Here is a 16,229-nt window from a genome sequence, read left to right as displayed (position 1 = left end):
AATGTAAATAGTGCTTAGCACAGAAGGATATTATTTACCTGGATACTATCCCTAAGACTGTTCATACTTAAACAACGTTAACATATCTAATTTATATATAAGTACAAGAAAATATCTTTCAGGAGCTAGACATGAACTTTTTAACCTGACTATTTCGTGGGCAAACTTACTAGACGGAAAATATATACAGACAGTAACCCTTCAATATATAATACTGTATAATGCGAGTAGGAGAGAAAGTTGCCCTTCTTCTTTTGCCTTTCTGGGTCTCGATGCGTAAGCCTAGTGTCTTTAGCATACCCAGGACAACAAGACAGAAACAAGCAAGCCAAAATGGCATCTCATCTTACCCGTTTCCTCCCAGATTCGTTGAAGACCGGGCCCGGCTCACTCGTAAGTTCGGCATTCTCGTGCAAGCCTTGTGGATGATGCATCTCGGCAAACACATCTTCATAGCCACACTGACGAGCCCCAACAGAATTCTCTCTTGCAATCCCGACTCAGCGAGGCCACTCGGCAAATCTCTCACGCTGCAGCTGTTAGGCTGGCTTCGGCTATAGCGTGCGGGGAGAGCTACGAGTATAATCTATAGATTCAGCATGCTGGGATCATACCCTTGTACTGGCTACTAGGAGAACCATGGCAGGTATAAATACGGTCTGCTGCTTTTCTAAGCGTCGATTTGCTGTGTTCATTAGTATATTCAAAACATTGTTCCTCTTAGCCAGGCACATCTGCCGAAATTCGACTGCATATATCCAACATGTCCCGCAAGGCTTATGGCTCCAACGCCTACAACTACTTCGTTGTGTTCGTTGCAGCATTGGGTTCTTTTACCTTTGGATTCACCAATGCAATCGTCGGGACCGTGCTTGGTAGGTCAAGCTGGATGCCCACACTTTGCACATGCAGACATTGACCCCGGGCAGGATTACCATCTTTTCTCTCCTATTTTGGTCTGGCGCTGGATTCGAGTGATCCAAGAGACCAGAGGATCATCGGGGGTTAGAACCGCTGGATTCCTTTCGGTGGCTCCACCACTGGCTAATTTATGGCAGCCCAGAATGGCCTCTTTTTCGGAGGTGGGTTGATTGGGTGCTTCATCCTTTCGTCGCTGGTCAACGCATGGGGTCGAGTTCGCGGCTTCCAGGTTATCTGTTGCATCTCCGTGGTTTCTGGCATTCTCCAAGGGGCCGCCGTGCATCTTGGAATGCTGCTGGTTGGCCGTTTCCTGGGTGGCATTGCGTGAGTAGAGAGATATATGTGTTCGCAACGAGTGTGTGCAGACTTACAGCTTCGAGGCAGGTCAGGGATGCTGTGCTCTGCCGTACCGCTTTACCAGTCCGAGCTCTCTCCGCCAGGCAGACGCGGCCGCATGGTTGGCTCTCACGGGGCTCTTCTAGCCACTGGCTTTGTACGGTGTGCTCTTTATGGTCATTGGCTCTCCGGAACTAATTCGTTACCATGTATAGGCTTTGGCTGGCTGGGCCGCTTATGGTTGCTATTTTGCAAAAGAGGGCCAGCTACAGTGGCGCCTCTTGCTGTCTCTTCAGGGTGAGAGCAGACTCGGTTGTGCATATGAGACTTTGCTTACTTCCTCGAGCAGTTGTCAGCCCCGCGCTTCTCTTCGCCATTTCCTTTTGGATGCCAGAGTCACCGCGATGGCTTATCATGAAGGAGCATAAGCAGGCCGGCCTTGAAACCCTGAAAAGGCTTCACCATACTGCGAATGACCCAGACAATATTCTAGCCCACGAGGAGTACCATCAAATCTGCGGACAGCTCGCGCTCGAAGCCGAGAAGCCTAGTACCTTCTGGCGGCTAATAAGATACCCATCCTATCGTCGCCGCTTTCTTCTAGCGTTTTTCCTTCAGTAAGTCCCTGTCCAACAGCGAATGTTCGAGTATTCAAAGTTGACTGTAGCTTAGATTCATTTGCGAAAGCAGTGGAATTGCTGTCATCAACAACTATTCCGTCCTCCTGTATACCGGCCTTGGGCTGACTGGATGGAAGCCCCTGCTGGTCTATGCTGGCTACGCCACCTGGGCAGGTATCACAAATTACGCGAGCAGTTTGATCATCGACCGAGTTGGTCGTGTTCGGTTGTTTAAGATTGGTGCTGTAGGTTGGCCCGAGTCCTTCCGTTGTTTGTTTCCGCCCATACCGACGAACTTGAGAACTCTTCTCTGACGAATCTGGCTTTAGGTGACTACCTTAATCTGTCTCGTCGTATTTGCTGCTCTCTCCGCCGCCGTTGAGGACTCTGGCGACAAAGTGATTAGCGGCGCTGCGGTAGCGATCCTCTTTTTGTATCTGACCTGCTTTGCAACCTGCATGGACACCAACTCATTTGTTTACTGTGTTGAGATATTCCCCACCAATGCACGGGCTGTCGGATTCTCGACGGCCGTCTGTGGCTGGATTGGGACTAACTTGGTGTACACCCAGGTTGCCTCCATTGCGTTCAACACTATTAAGTGGAGGTTCCTGCTCGTCTTTATTTGTATCAGTGCGGCAACACTGCCGTTCTGGTGGTACTGCTTGCCCGAGACCAAAGACCTCTCATTAGAGGAGATCGCGGCTTTGTTTGAGGACGAGGTTGCTATTGACTTCACGCACATGGGCGAGGATGAAAGGAGAGAATGGGACGCAGCGCTGCTGCAGGGTGACAGCAAGGGTGCCAATGCTCTCAAAGGGCTGTCCTACCATTTGGAGGAGGCGAAGGCTGGAGCTACAAATGCAGCTTGTGGTTGAAGAGGACGACAAGACAGAGGTGCTACGTATATAGGCCCCTGGTATTGCGTCTGGGAGATGGATCGACTTACCATATCATTAGTACAAGCCTACAACCGGACCCTAGCAATGGAAGAAATCTGCAACAGCCCATCTACAACGTCGTAAGCCGTCTGGTATGGGCTCGGCAATTTTGGATCCCTGCAATTCCACTATAACAACGCCAGCTCCAGGTGCCGGAGTGCGTTCCAATGTATTGACTTGTATCGAACCTTTGCAGTGCCTGCTTATATGCAGGCCTAGTTGTTCTAATCTAGCAGAGATGCCACCCAATACAACCAATAAAGAATACATCAAATAAAGGGTAAACAACTAAACTAAGAAAGATACGGAAAGTAAAATACCCAAGTAGATACTGCATGAAATAAAATCCTAGCGGTATCGTATGGCCTATTTCTCAATGTACCATGCCAGATCGCTGGTGTCGTCCAGTTCATATTCCGTAAACCCATTTCCGAGGAACCTGAAGCGATTTGGACTGCGGTACTGGATCTCAAAGTCTTCGCCCCGGATATCACTCACGAGCTCCTTGAAAAGAAGGGCGCTCCCGGCGAATGCAGCCGTCACCCGTCCATCAACACGGCCCTTTTTATACCAGCTCCTGCAGCCACCCGTCCAGGTCAGGGTTTGATGGACCTTGTCCCCATAAGCAGCAAACTCATCAACGGCTTCCTGTTTGGGTACAACTGCTTTGATGTCCTCGATGGCTATCTTCTTGATCCATTTGATCATATATTCAGCTGCCCAACCGAGTCCCTCCATCAAAGAGCCATGTCCCACGATAGCATTCGGCCCGGTGAAGATAAAGTAGTTGGGGAAGTCGGGACAGGCAAGTGACAGATAGGACTTTGGCTCTTCCTCCCATTTCTCAGCAAGGCTGGTCCGGCCACGACCTATGACGGGATAATGTGGGCAGTGGGAGACATCGAATCCCGTCGCGCAGACGACTATGTATATATGACAGTGCCGTTAGCACACGTAGCTGAGGAAGTCCAAGAAGGATAACTAACCAACGTCCACCTCCACGGTTTGCCCATCAGCCGTGTGTATCGCGTGCTCGGTGATGTGTGAGATTGGGCTTTGATTGAGATGAACATTCGGCTTTAAAAAGGACTCCAAGTAGCCTTCACCCGGGGTAACACGGCGGCAACCCAGTTCCCAGTTGGGAATCAGCTTTCCGCACAGCCCCGGGTCGTTGTTTAGCTTGTCAGACATCTGCCTGATGGCGAACTCTGTAGCTTCAGTATTCGCGGCCGAGCCTTTGACGAACTTCAAATGGCTTAGCATATATGTCAAACCAAGAGCGTCAGAGTAAATACCATTCGGAATGCCTTGTTAATACGGTGGACCAGCTGCCTTCGGTATTCATTGTGGTATTTTGGATCCACAGCAAATCGCCGCTGGTCCTCTTCTGTATATTCAGGGTTTGGGCTTATATCGTCTCGGCCCAAGAGCATGGCAGCCGACATTCGTGAGACAACCCAAGTCGGGCCACGTTGAAAGCTGGTCACTTCTGTCCCTTCCAAACCGGCCAGCTGAGGTACGATTTGGATTCCCGAGGATCCGTTCCCGATGACGCCGATTCGCTTCTTCGTGTAATTGTACGAGTGGTCCCAGTCAGCAGAATGCACCTTTTTCCCCTTGAATGAGTCGAGCCCTTTGATGTCGGGCCATTTCCAAAGACTGCATTCAGTCGTGCTTCCAGTCAGCAAAGAATATAGACATTTCTCCAAGGCAGGAGGGTTTGGGATTGCAACGTACTTGAGGAACCCTTGTCCTGAAATCAGAACTTCAGCATATTCTTCACGCGTCCCTCCTTCGTGGGTCACGATAACCTTCCACAGACCAGAGTCTTCCTGCCAACGGGCTCCAACAACTTTTGTATCAAGGTAAACATCGCGATCGAGATCCCACTTCTTCACCGTTCGCTTCATGTAGCTGTGAATCTCCGGTCCGTTCACGTAGAATCGGCTCCAGAATGGATTCGGATCAAACGGGAACGACTAGTAAATCGAATCAGCAATGTCTCTAACACCGCGAAGTTTGGGGCCATAAATGGAATAAATGGAATGGATGCACAGGCCCCTGCTCCTCGGGTTTAGTTACGTACATAGATATGCGCTGGCACGTCGCACTGAACCCCGGGGTACGTATTCGCAAGCCATGTGCCCCCTATATCAGAGCGAGCCTCGAAGATCTTATATGTCAAGATGTCTTCCATCTCTGGGTGCTGATACCGTAGCTTGTGTGCGAGCGTGAGGCCTGAATAACCAGCACCGATGATGATAGCACGCAGCTTGCGAGGCTTAAGGCTTGGCTGGTCATTCAAGGGGACAGCCGCGTACCCTTTGCCTATATCGGTTTTATTTGTCGGGGGAGAACAGCCTGGGAGTACGGCGCCAGGATTGGACGCTTTCACGTCACGTTTGCTCGAAACGCCATTGGACATGTTCGTGATATCTTCATCCACTGTATTATGGCCGTTCGCCTCAAGATGGTGGTCATCCTGACCGGACAAAAGCCCATTCGATTCGAAGACTGTGGACATGCTGAGGTCCGGGTAATCTGGGCTAGTCGATGTCTGTCTGTTTGAAAAAAAAAAAAAATAGAATCTCTGCGTTAGCCTGATCGAGTCCAACTTTGATGCTGGTTTAAAGCTTGTTCTGCATGGCTATCATGGCTGCAGCCGTCAACCCAAACGGACTATGGCCCATGCCTTTGCAAGGGTTGGATACCGCAAGCACCACACTCGGCAATGAGTGAGTCGAATAAACTGTCACATAGCATATCTCGGTTGACCCCCGGCTGAGAACCTCTTAGCCGTGAACATGAGGTAAGCCTATGATGAGCTCCGGTCTTCTCATTGTATGGAAAATGTCGGCGCACTGACCAAGACTGCTATGTAAACGAGTCTACCTGATTGACGGCTGAGTACAGACACCGGACAGATAACCAGCTTCCATTGTTCGCTCGGCAATTCGTTCCCAATCCCAGTCGTCCAGTTCCCTTGCCGAAAGCGCACGAGTTATGCTCCATATCTGGTGGTTTGCTTATCGCATTGCCGAACAACAGCCAAGTGAATCCTGACTACCGAGCAGCTCGCGGCAGTTTCTAAGCCCTTGGCAACTCGGCCAGTAACTGCTGTGCTTGATCGTTCATGTTATTGAACCGGTGTCGCAGAAAAGGTACTTCGATTTCAACATAACTTGTACAGTTGGCACCGAGCTAGTTTAGTATATCTACTGTATAGGAGACATTTCATGATAAAGCGAGATTGTTCGGGGTAGTTCAATTTCAGGCAGGCATCAGCCCAGTGTGACACTGCATCTGACGCAGGCGATGTCTACGGAGAATATCACCATAACACGGTGGCTGAGGTGTATCCTGTGCACTTGGCCAGCAACAAGGATTCGAACTTACACCAGATTCTCGGCGGACAACGAGTCGGACTGAACGAGAATTTTGCAGTGCTTGTCCTTTGTTTTCAGCAATTCTTCGAACCCGCCAGAAATGGCATCCTGAAGTGGAATCCTGGCAGTAACCATAGCGCCTGGAGCTCCGATGCGCCCTGTAAGAAGGTCATCAGTTAGGAGGAGGTGCACGCGCGGCTGGAGGGAAAAGCGAACCGGAGGCAACAGCATCAACCACTTCCTGGAACTCCTATCGGGTGTAAATATTGGACTGAATGTAAGCCAGGCCCTTTTTATTGAAAGTGTTTGGCCATACTGAGACTGGCTGTGGATATTTAGCCAGTTCAATGACTCTCGCTTTCCCCCTCGCCCCCGCAAACGCAGCATCCAATGCGCTCTGCACCCCAGCACATTCAAATACAATATGAGCACCAAGCCCATCGCTCACCGCTTGGATAGATGCGACAATGTTGTCTTTGGCCGGATTGAACACCTTGGTCGCGCCGGCTGCCATTGCCCTTTCAGCACGCTGCTCGGACGGCTCAGACACATAAATGTTCTGGACTCCGTGCGCCTGCAGCCCCATTATGACACTGACACCGATGGGCCCTGCTCGAAGTAAGCCTGGAGGAAACAGACCTAGATATAGCATGCCTCGTCTCGCTTACCTGCGCCTAGAACGAGGGCGACATGGTCGGGTTTTGGGTTAGATAAAAGCACCCCATGCCATGCCACCGCCAGCGGCTCAGTTAGGGCAGCAATATCCAAAGGAACGTGGTGTGGCACTTTGTGGATGGCGATCCGTTCAACACAGACGTACTCTTGCATGCCTCCACCGTAACCGCTGTAGCCCATGAAGCCTCTTGACTCGCACAGACCAAATATCTCCTCGTGGCAGTAATGACAGGTGTGGTCCATGATCGACGGAAATACAACCACCTTCTGGCCGACTTCCAGATCCGACACCCCTTCTCCGACTGCATGGACTGTGCCAGAGAACTCGTGGCCTGTGGCAACTAGGGTTAGCAGTGTGTGCCACCATTGAAAAAAAAAAAAAAAAAGGTGTATGCCCACCAACGCCAGTTGGCAGAGACTCTCCAGTCACCGGATGCGGCGTCAAAGGTCCATTCTTAGGCCCATAGCAATACTCGTGCAAGTCTGCAAGTCGCATCAGCAAGGTTGATTGGGGAAGTGTCGGCAGCTGCTGATTTACCAGAGCCACAAATCCCAGACCAGGCATTCTTCACCATTACCCATCCCGGTCGGAGGTGCGGTTTGTCTACTGTTTCGTACTTCAGGGACATGCCATTCTCATCGCCATGCCACCGGACTGCGTGCATACTCATGACTGCTATGTGGAACGCGTTTGCTTTCTTTGCAATTCTGCAAGGAATCTTCTCCAGATCCGGTCAATGACAAACAAGAAGGAAGACACATTGAAATACCATGGCTTGCTTCCCCGCACAGGCCCAGCCGAATGCCGGATTACCGGTTGACGGCCACCAGGGAGATACCAGCTGGCAAAAAGCCATTTATACCCGTTGAGTAGAGGTGATAGCAGTGCAGCACTGCTTCCCCTGTTGACGCACTCATGATGGCTGCGCCCAAAATCAATGTACCACCCGGCGCCTGCGCGACTGTGAAGGTGATTGACAACAATTCGAGGCTTGGGAATATCTCCAGAGCTTGCTGTTGGGCGCCCCATTCCTGGGTTTGATCACTTTCCCACCCTACCATCCTTCTCCTTTCTCATTGAGAATCTGCAAGGCCGCAAGGTTGTGTATGATCTTGGGATTCGGCCAGATTGGCACAGCCTTCCACCGGATACGGTCAATCGGCTAGAGTCCACTTCCTGGCAGCTGTCAGCAGACAGGCATGTGGTGGACATTTTGAAGGACCATGGGGTGGATGCCATTGATATCGAGGCAATCGTTTGGAGGTGGGTGTGGATGACCTGGCTTGACGTGATAAACCATGTGTCGTACAGCTGACATGGGAATAACCTCAACCAGCCACTGGCATTGGGACCATATCGGAGCCCCGTCGACGTTTCCAACTACCACCGACTTGGTCGTTGGCCCTGGATTCAAAGACGCATTTTGCCCCGGCTATCCGGCACGCAAAGACTCTCCCATCCTAGAGAGCGATTGCAGGTACAGAGAGACTAGGGAGAGAAACGAAGTCTTCTGCTAACGCCGTCAATTCCAGGGGCCGTCGTTTGATCGAGATAGACTTTTCCAAGTCATGTTTGGATATCGGCCAGATGAAGGCACACGACTACTTTGGGGATGGGTCATTCTACATTCTCGACGCCCCAGGGCACGCACTTGGCCACATCTGTGCTCTTGTGAGGACGACATCCTCGCCCGACACCTTTGTATTTCTCGCTGGGGACGCCATACACCACGCAGCAGAACTGCGCCCATCCACTTATCTGCCCATCCCGTCGTCTATTTCGCCTAACCCGCTGACACCCCTCGACCTTGCGGGCAGCTTTTGCCCTGGGCATATCCTCGACGATCTCCAGTCGTCACGGGGAATCGAACCAGGACAGGCCTTCTTGAATCCTCTGCTGGGTCTTTCGGTTCCTGATGCTATCTCCACGATTCGCAAAGTTCAAGAGCTTGATTGCAGTGGCAACATTTTTGTACTATTCTCTCATGACACTCATGCGCCAAAGGTCATCGACTTTTTCCCCAAAAGCATCAACCACTGGAAAGAGAAAGGATGGGCCCACCTTGCAAAATGGAGCTTTTTGCAGGATTTCGAGCAGTATATAAAGTCGTCCGTCATGCAAGATGGCGAGAGTTAGATACGGAGTGTTTGTGTCTGCCATTAAATAATATACCACAAATATTGGCCGTGGAGTGTATCTGATCGAACGCGATGTATATGTACTGGTCCTCTGCCGAAGGATGTTTCCACGTTTACGATAGTCAGACTGCTCAACACGGGCACAGCTGCTACTAGTCAAGACCTGCCAGAGAGCGGTATCCCAAGCTGCATGGGTCTTGAAGTGCTAGTAGGGTAGGGCTGATTGGGAGTTTCGGTACTGGTGCGTTTGTTTCCCGACAGGCTGGGACACTGTTCGCTTCCACACTATACATTGCCGCAATGGCAAAGAATGGTGGAGACAGCCGGACGCTTCCCACTGATACCTTCCTAGTCATTCGGGTGTGGAGGTCGGCTTTGAATCCACCATTGCCGAAGCGCGTTCATTGCCGCAGTGGTATCAATTGGGGTAACTGGTCCCATGCCGTATTCTCTGCTACAACACGGCTCTGCTCATCGCAAATGCCGCTGTACATAAACTATGACACTTTCTCAAGTTAGTCGGCGTTTATCTAGCACAACAGGTAAATGGCATCGTCCCCCAAAACAGCCATGACAAGAGAAATCAGCGGCCAGCGTCGTCTTCACCGTGCCAGCAGCCGCAACGGCACGAACGGGACACATGAGGCCATGGTGAGCGACTCCACTCCATCTGCGCCGGGAGTTGAGACATTAGACGTGCTGATTATTGGCGCTGGGTTTGCTGGGGTGTACTTGCTCTACCAACTCAGAAGACGGGGCTTCACGGTGCGAGCGGTGGAGATGGGCTCTGACCTGGGTGGCGTTTGGCATTCCAACAGATATCCAGGTGCCAGAGTTGACACGCAGTATCCTGTCTACTGCTACTCTCTTCCAGAAGTCTGGGAAGACTGGACTTGGACATGTGAATATCCGGACCAGGCCGAGCTGCAGAGGTATTTCCACCACGTTGACTCTAAACTGGGTATCAGCAAGGACGTATATTTCAACACCAAGGCAACAGGGGCCAGGTTCGACGAGGGCACAGACACTTGGACGGTCAGCTCGGCCACGGGGAGAACATTCCAATCACGATACTTGATTGCATCCACGGGGTTCGCTGCAAAGCGCTATATCCCCGAATATAGCGGCCGTGACTCCTTCAAGGGGATAATGCACCATAGTTCGTTTTGGCCACCCGAGCCAGTGAACGTGAAGGGCCGGCGCGTTGGAGTCTTGGGGTCCGGTGCTACTGGCATCCAAATTACTCAAGAGTGGGCCGACGAGGTTGGTGAAACGGGCAGTGTTAAAATGTTCCAGCGGACACCGAACCTCTGCTGTCCCATGGAGCAGAAGGCCTTGACACTTGAGGAGCAGGCAGCCCATAAAGTCAAGTACCCAGAGTGGTTTGAGCGCAGATGGCATACTTTCGGTGGATTCCTGTATGAACCGAGGAATTCTGCTTCATCTGACCATCCACCTGAGGAGCGCCAGGCTCTGTACGAGGAACTGTGGAGCATGGTGAGACTACCCTACAAATCCATCTCCAATATATGTCCGATGGCTAACCGGCTCCAAGGGGGGGTTTCGCTTTTACATGAACAACTATAACGACATCTCACGGGATCTCGACGCCAACCGAGAGGCCTACAATTTCTGGCGTGATAAGATTCGAGCCCGCGTCAAGGACAAGGCAAAGGCAGACATACTGGCGCCTATGGAGCCACCGCACCCTTTCGGGGCCAAGCGCGTCGCCTTGGAGCAGGGGCTGTACGAGAAGTTCAATCGCCCAAATGTCGATGTCGTGGATATCAAAGCACACCCAATCATTGGGTTCGAGCCCGAGGGGATTCGCACCGCAGATGGCACCGTCCATGAGCTGGACGTTCTGGCCGTTGCAACAGGATTCGACTCGTTGACCGGCGGAATCAAGAACATCGCGATCCACGGTCTCGGTGGGAAGGCCCTGGTGGACAAGTGGGCTGAGGGAACCCATACGTACCTTGGAATGGCAACATCGGGATTCCCAAACTTCTTCTTTACATATGGGCCGCAAGCCCCGTCCGCGTTCAGCAACGGGGCCGCGTGTATTGAACTCCAAGGGGACTGGATCGTCAAGGCTCTTGTTGACATGCGACTCCAAGGTCACCAGAGAATCGATGCCGACGGCGCTGCAGAGATCGAATGGAAGGTTGAAATCAACCAACTCAGTGCGAAAACCCTACGCCACTACACGGATTCCTGGTACAACGGTGCAAATATCCCGGGCAAACCGAAGGAGCCCCTCAACTACTCCGGTGGGCTTTTGAAGTATCGGGAAACACTCCGCACGGTGCGAGAGCAGAACTACAGGGGATTTACGTTGGAATAATTCCTGGCATATTGCTGGCCATTGTGGGAGGCCAGACCTGGGAACGGGGGCTGGCGTGGATGCGCTGGTGAAACGAGTGAATCTGGGATGTCTCGTAGTTGGCTTTCAAGGAAGGCTGGGTTGGTTTGATCATGGGTTTGGTTTTCATATAGTCTTTTGTGCCCGACTTTGCAGCATGGGTGATGTGATATGATTCCTGGACACTACCATACCTGATGAACTGGCATGTTCAGAGATAAGCAGACCAAACAGTGTATATCCATTGAGACGGCTCTACGTATCGTCTGCCTGTACCCACTGCACGAGCTGCTTTCATCGGTTGCCTTGGTCACCAAGGAATTTATTTACTTCTGTATCACGAATTTCCAATTCGCCTCTGTCTGGCTGGCCAGCGTTCCGCGTGGAAAGGATAGTCCGCGGCGTCTATTTTCGACGGAAAAGGGGGACCTTTCCTTAAGAGCTCAGCAGATAATACCATACAAAGTACATATTCACAGATCTACGGCTTGCGAGATGACTATTTTCCATTTGGGTTTCGTTGAGGAATATTGAGCACTGATCAAGACAATTCGTGACGGAAAAGACTGTAGTCGATTGTACTGGCCGCCTTTTGAAGTCGATCTGCAGCAGTACCAACTTCAAAGTCATCTAGATCGAGGTCCAGATAGCCGGATGGTGCGAGTTGCCGCGGAACGATTGCTAGGGAGTGCCCTTGACAGGAATTAGATATGGGCTGCATCCAATTTGGTGCAACTCACCATTCATTGCCCGATCTGTTACAATCCGCAAGACTGCCCTCACTGCATCTTCGGCGAGAGCAAGGTCGAGGTCCATTTCCTGCAGCTGGGGCCGAATGCTTCCAATGAAATCCTTACTCATGATGGGGGTCTCAATCATCCTGCAGATATTAATGGAACGCGTATTCACACCCTACCAGGGAATATCCACTAACCAAGGAGCAATGCTATTGACCCTAAAGACGCCCTTTCTCCTTAGGCAGCACATCAGCCCTCTGATGGCAAATTTAGATGCACCGTAGATGGCGGAGCTTTGGGTGTCAATATATCCCATTATACTTCCCGCGAGCACAAGGCACCCGTCCAGAGGGTCGCGATGCTGGCGAGAGAAATACCACGCGGCAAGCTTTGTTGTATAGAGCACGCCCGTAAGGTTAACGTCAATCATGGTTGTCTGGGGTGGTTGTGGAACCTCGTCAGCAAGCCCTTTGGTCTGAAGGTCAGCTAATTGCTACGTCCTGACAAATGGGGGATTCCGGTTACCGGATAGAACATCAGGGCCGGCGATGCCTGCGTTGGCTATGACAATATCGATCTTGCCGGTAGAGGATCGCCGAGTCGCAGTCTCAAAAACAGCACGCTGCTGTTCCCAGATCGTCACGTCGCATTGCACGAAGATTGCTCTGTGACTATCAGCCTTGCAGGCCGGGTAAGACGCCCATCCATACAAACGTACTGTGTTTCTTCAAAGGGCTCCGGCGGTGGCCTCAGATCCGCGAGCACAACATAACATCTGCAAATTGTGAGCGATGAAGCTGCCAGCCCTAGCAGGAGGTCGACTTATACCCTGCCGCGACGAGGGCTTTTGCATAACCATAGCCCAACCCACTGCAGCCTGAAGCACAAACAACTCAGCAGTCAGTTTCTAGCCAGCAATCATTCGACTGACCTCCAGTAATAATTGCAACTCTATCCTGTAAGCCACCCGTGTCGATTGTGGCGACATTGGTAACGGGGCCAGCTTGGTTATAGAAGGCGCGCGGCATGGTGGCTGACACGGGCACATCAGCGGAAATACTACTGCACGGCTTTTCTTGCATAGCAACTTCAATATTGCGAATAAATGGAAAACTTGGTAGGCTGTAGGGCAGTCGTAGCCGCGAAAGTTGAAACCGCAGCCGGAACTTTACCGCACTTGTTGCATCCTCGCACACCAATGCCCGCCGTCTGAAGCAGGTGCACTGACGCACGAGCCCAGTGGAGTTTGCAATCTAATAGTCAAGCAATAGCCGGCAGCACCAGGGGAGGCAACAGTTGCCGAGAGCCACCCAGCAAAATGCGGGGGTCTCGTACGCTAGATATCCCAGGTGCGCTTCTCCAGCCCCAGTGCCCAGCCCTCCCCGCAAGGCCATGGAGCTCTGCAGCTCGGTTTAAAAGCGAGACTCTTCTCGGCTACCATGCAGTGCCGACCACCGTCAACATGCCAGAGCCTGGGATTCCTCGTCCAGAAGTTGGGTGGGCGGCCCAACCACAACAGCAGACACCACCACTCGGTACAGCAGATAGCCGGCCTCCCAGGGCACGCAGGCGAGCGCGAGCGGTCTGCCGACGATGTCATGAGAAGAAGGTGTGTCCACACAGCCTATGCAAGTAGCTTGGCTGCGAATAACCACCCGCCGTTTCCGCCGTGTGCTGATACATTGGTGAACCCCGGCAGATCAAGTGTGATCTCGAGTCCCAGAGGAGCGGAAGTAACCCGCCCTGCCTGAACTGCACCCAGAGTAAAAGTGAATGCATGTACGTTCCCGCCTGTTCCAGGGTACAGCCACGGGATCTAACATCTGGCCTGAAGCCTGCGTCCGTCTCGGCGAAACATCCGCCGCCCTGAACCAGCTGGGGGTACAGACCAATGTGGGACGAGCCTCATTCCCTGCGAGACTGGCACGCAGGATGCTGTCTGCTATGGCAATTCGGAGCCCAGTGCCTATGGACTCCTCTCCCTACCACCTATTACACAGTCGGTATACCGGGAGAGCCTGCAGGCGGTAACCGCGAGGCCCATCTCGCAAGCCCCCGCCGAGGCTGGTCCGCTCACCACCCAAGCACCATTGGCGTCAATACAGACAGACGCTGCGTTCTTTGACCATTTACAGACTGGGTTCAGGCCCTCTCATTCACAGGTACCGGAGCACCAGACGTCTTCGAGCAATGACCCCCAAGCAAGCTATCTGGACGAGTCAGGGTACATGCCCCTTCTGTCTGACAAGCAACATGCCCCAAACAGCCGCAGTGGCGGGCCAGTCACTATAGACATCCATGTCCCAATCCATCCGTTGCCCCCATCTCTCCGAATGTCTTACACAGAGCTTGTTTTGAAAAACTGCCAGACATTCTGTCCCGTACTCGATGCCACGCTACTCAACACTGCCGAGTTTGAGAATTCTCTTTCGCTTCATCAAGCCATCGCCCTGGTTGGAAGTGCCATCCAGCCGTCTCTGCTTCACGCAGAGCATCCTATTGGGTATTATGAAAAGGCGAAACTATTGATCCAAGGGGGCTACGAACCAAATCCGCTGGCGAGCCTAATAGCCGTGATGCTCTTTTACTGGCGGGCGGCATCTCCGCCAACAATAGTCAGTATGGATAGTGTCTGGTGGTGGGTGGGAGTCGCTGTTCGTCAGGCTCAGGAGATAGGGCTGCACCGGGAACCAAAGCCAGGCCAACCACTCCGGGCAGGAGAGAGTCTGGGTCTCCGGCGCAGAATCTGGTGGACACTGTTTGTAAGTTGCTCTGAACCAATTTTTATCATTGGAACTGCTGCTAAATCAAGTGAGCACGCAGGCTAGAGAGAGGCTGACTGCCATCTGCCAAGGAAGGCCATGCATCATCAACCAACACGACTGCAACGTCCAAGAGCCAGCCCCAAGCGACTTCCTACATCCAAATGACCAAAGGACGGTCATTTTCATTCACTGGATCAGCCTTTGTACTATAGTTGGCCGGGTTGGCGACCATCTGCGGCGGAATCCAGGCAGCACGCAAGCTCATAATGGGCTTCTGGACGAGCTGAAAGACTGGGCACACAGCCTCCCCGAAGCACTGCGACTGCCCTTCTCCACCAATGTTACTATGGCGTTTGATGCGGACGTTTACCAGCTTTATCTGCCCTATCTAGCGTGCGTTACGCTTCTTCGCCTGAAGAAGTCCGCTGAGAGCGTGCCAACGGCGTATACGACGGCCATTCTTTCTGCGTCTTGCACAGCCCGGATATTCGAGGACTTCCTTGTGAGAGGATCCTTGCGATTCCTGCAGGGTATGGCGGGTTGGTACATTGCGGTTGCCCTTCTCGCATTGCTATCTGCACGGCAAGACAAGAGCCTGCGCCAGGCAGCGGACGCCGACATCCGCGTACTCCGGACTGCGCTGCGAGAGATGGCCAAAAATTGGGACTCTGCGAAGATGTATACAGCAAGCATTGATGAGCTACTAAATAAAGAGGAGCCGGCTATTTCTATTCCAGCTGGTGGTGGTGGTGGTGGTGGTGGTCAGAGAAACGACGATCAAGGCCTGTCTGTTAGATATGACCCCAGTGCTGGTTCTGCCAGCCAGACAGCCTCTGGCTCGGACGAACATCAACATGGAGCTAGTTATTTTCCTGGGACCTCTTCACAAACGAGCGCGCTTTTTGGAGTTTTGCTCCGGAATGGTCAGCATTCCCCGTTCTCCGACTTTGATCAAAGCAACGACCTGAGCTACTTGCTCTATGATATCTTCGATAACCCGCTGGATGGTGTCAACTGTGATCTAACCGAGCCTCTGACGGGCTGGGGCATGGGCTTTGATCAATAACGGTGGCTGCTGCATGTAAGGAGAGCACGAAGTCTGGTGCCAGCGAGGGAAAAGGAAGACGCACGATATATCCGCGAGAATAGCTGTAATAGAGAAACTGTGTGCGTTATGCGAAATCCTAGTACGCTATTTGTTCCAGTGAGGAGTGCGCAGTCGCTGACTTTATATACGGACTACGCCTGATTCTCTTTTGTTTCTTTCGTAGGGAGCTCAACCATGGTAGCGCTCGTATGCCTGTTTGATAGCAACCACCGGAGACTCTCAACAGCCACCTCATC

At 52.2% G+C, this 16,229-nt stretch overlaps 8 protein-coding genes across 8 annotated transcripts; 4 read left to right on the top strand and 4 right to left on the bottom strand.

Annotated features, from left to right (window-relative positions):
• Positions 1-763: 763 nt before the first annotated feature.
• On the top strand, positions 764-2,755 carry APUU_10518A (uncharacterized protein; the record flags this gene model as incomplete). The annotated part of the gene is made up of 8 exons (XM_041701685.1): positions 764-875; positions 930-1,004; positions 1,059-1,245; positions 1,306-1,414; positions 1,473-1,554; positions 1,607-1,874; positions 1,930-2,122; positions 2,207-2,755. The coding sequence occupies 8 exons, from the start codon at positions 764-766 to the stop codon at positions 2,753-2,755; spliced, it is 1,575 nt and encodes a 524-aa protein (XP_041549884.1).
• A 429-nt stretch (positions 2,756-3,184) lies between these two features.
• APUU_10517S (flavin-containing monooxygenase) lies at positions 3,185-5,342 on the bottom strand (the record flags this gene model as incomplete). Its single annotated transcript, XM_041701674.1, has 5 exons — positions 3,185-3,741; positions 3,805-4,063; positions 4,114-4,477; positions 4,556-4,797; positions 4,905-5,342. The coding sequence occupies 5 exons, from the start codon at positions 5,340-5,342 to the stop codon at positions 3,185-3,187; spliced, it is 1,860 nt and encodes a 619-aa protein (XP_041549883.1).
• An 868-nt stretch (positions 5,343-6,210) lies between these two features.
• Positions 6,211-7,550, bottom strand: APUU_10516S (uncharacterized protein; the record flags this gene model as incomplete). Its single annotated transcript, XM_041701663.1, has 6 exons — positions 6,211-6,362; positions 6,421-6,454; positions 6,521-6,813; positions 6,873-7,211; positions 7,279-7,362; positions 7,418-7,550. 6 exons carry the CDS (start codon positions 7,548-7,550, stop codon positions 6,211-6,213), a joined length of 1,035 nt encoding a protein of 344 aa, XP_041549882.1.
• Positions 7,551-8,196: 646 nt separating this feature from the next.
• On the top strand, positions 8,197-9,016 carry APUU_10515A (MBL fold metallo-hydrolase; the record flags this gene model as incomplete). Its single annotated transcript, XM_041701652.1, has 2 exons — positions 8,197-8,357; positions 8,413-9,016. The coding sequence occupies 2 exons, from the start codon at positions 8,197-8,199 to the stop codon at positions 9,014-9,016; spliced, it is 765 nt and encodes a 254-aa protein (XP_041549881.1).
• A 572-nt stretch (positions 9,017-9,588) lies between these two features.
• Positions 9,589-11,365, top strand: APUU_10514A (flavin-containing monooxygenase; the record flags this gene model as incomplete). The annotated part of the gene is made up of 2 exons (XM_041701641.1): positions 9,589-10,515; positions 10,574-11,365. The coding sequence occupies 2 exons, from the start codon at positions 9,589-9,591 to the stop codon at positions 11,363-11,365; spliced, it is 1,719 nt and encodes a 572-aa protein (XP_041549880.1).
• A 559-nt stretch (positions 11,366-11,924) lies between these two features.
• Positions 11,925-12,550, bottom strand: APUU_10513S (uncharacterized protein; the record flags this gene model as incomplete). The annotated part of the gene is made up of 3 exons (XM_041701630.1): positions 11,925-12,076; positions 12,124-12,263; positions 12,318-12,550. 3 exons carry the CDS (start codon positions 12,548-12,550, stop codon positions 11,925-11,927), a joined length of 525 nt encoding a protein of 174 aa, XP_041549879.1.
• A 63-nt stretch (positions 12,551-12,613) lies between these two features.
• APUU_10512S (uncharacterized protein) lies at positions 12,614-13,148 on the bottom strand (the record flags this gene model as incomplete). Its single annotated transcript, XM_041701619.1, has 4 exons — positions 12,614-12,785; positions 12,839-12,895; positions 12,949-12,997; positions 13,052-13,148. 4 exons carry the CDS (start codon positions 13,146-13,148, stop codon positions 12,614-12,616), a joined length of 375 nt encoding a protein of 124 aa, XP_041549878.1.
• Positions 13,149-13,582: 434 nt separating this feature from the next.
• Positions 13,583-15,951, top strand: APUU_10511A (Zn(II)2Cys6 transcription factor; the record flags this gene model as incomplete). Its single annotated transcript, XM_041701608.1, has 4 exons — positions 13,583-13,729; positions 13,820-13,899; positions 13,955-14,882; positions 14,944-15,951. The coding sequence occupies 4 exons, from the start codon at positions 13,583-13,585 to the stop codon at positions 15,949-15,951; spliced, it is 2,163 nt and encodes a 720-aa protein (XP_041549877.1).
• Positions 15,952-16,229: the final 278 nt, after the last annotated feature.

This window comes from Aspergillus puulaauensis, chromosome 1 (genome assembly GCF_016861865.1).
Source record: "Aspergillus puulaauensis MK2 DNA, chromosome 1, nearly complete sequence".
NCBI lineage: Eukaryota > Fungi > Ascomycota > Eurotiomycetes > Eurotiales > Aspergillaceae > Aspergillus > Aspergillus puulaauensis.
This window is presented reverse-complemented; position numbering and strand designations above follow the sequence as displayed.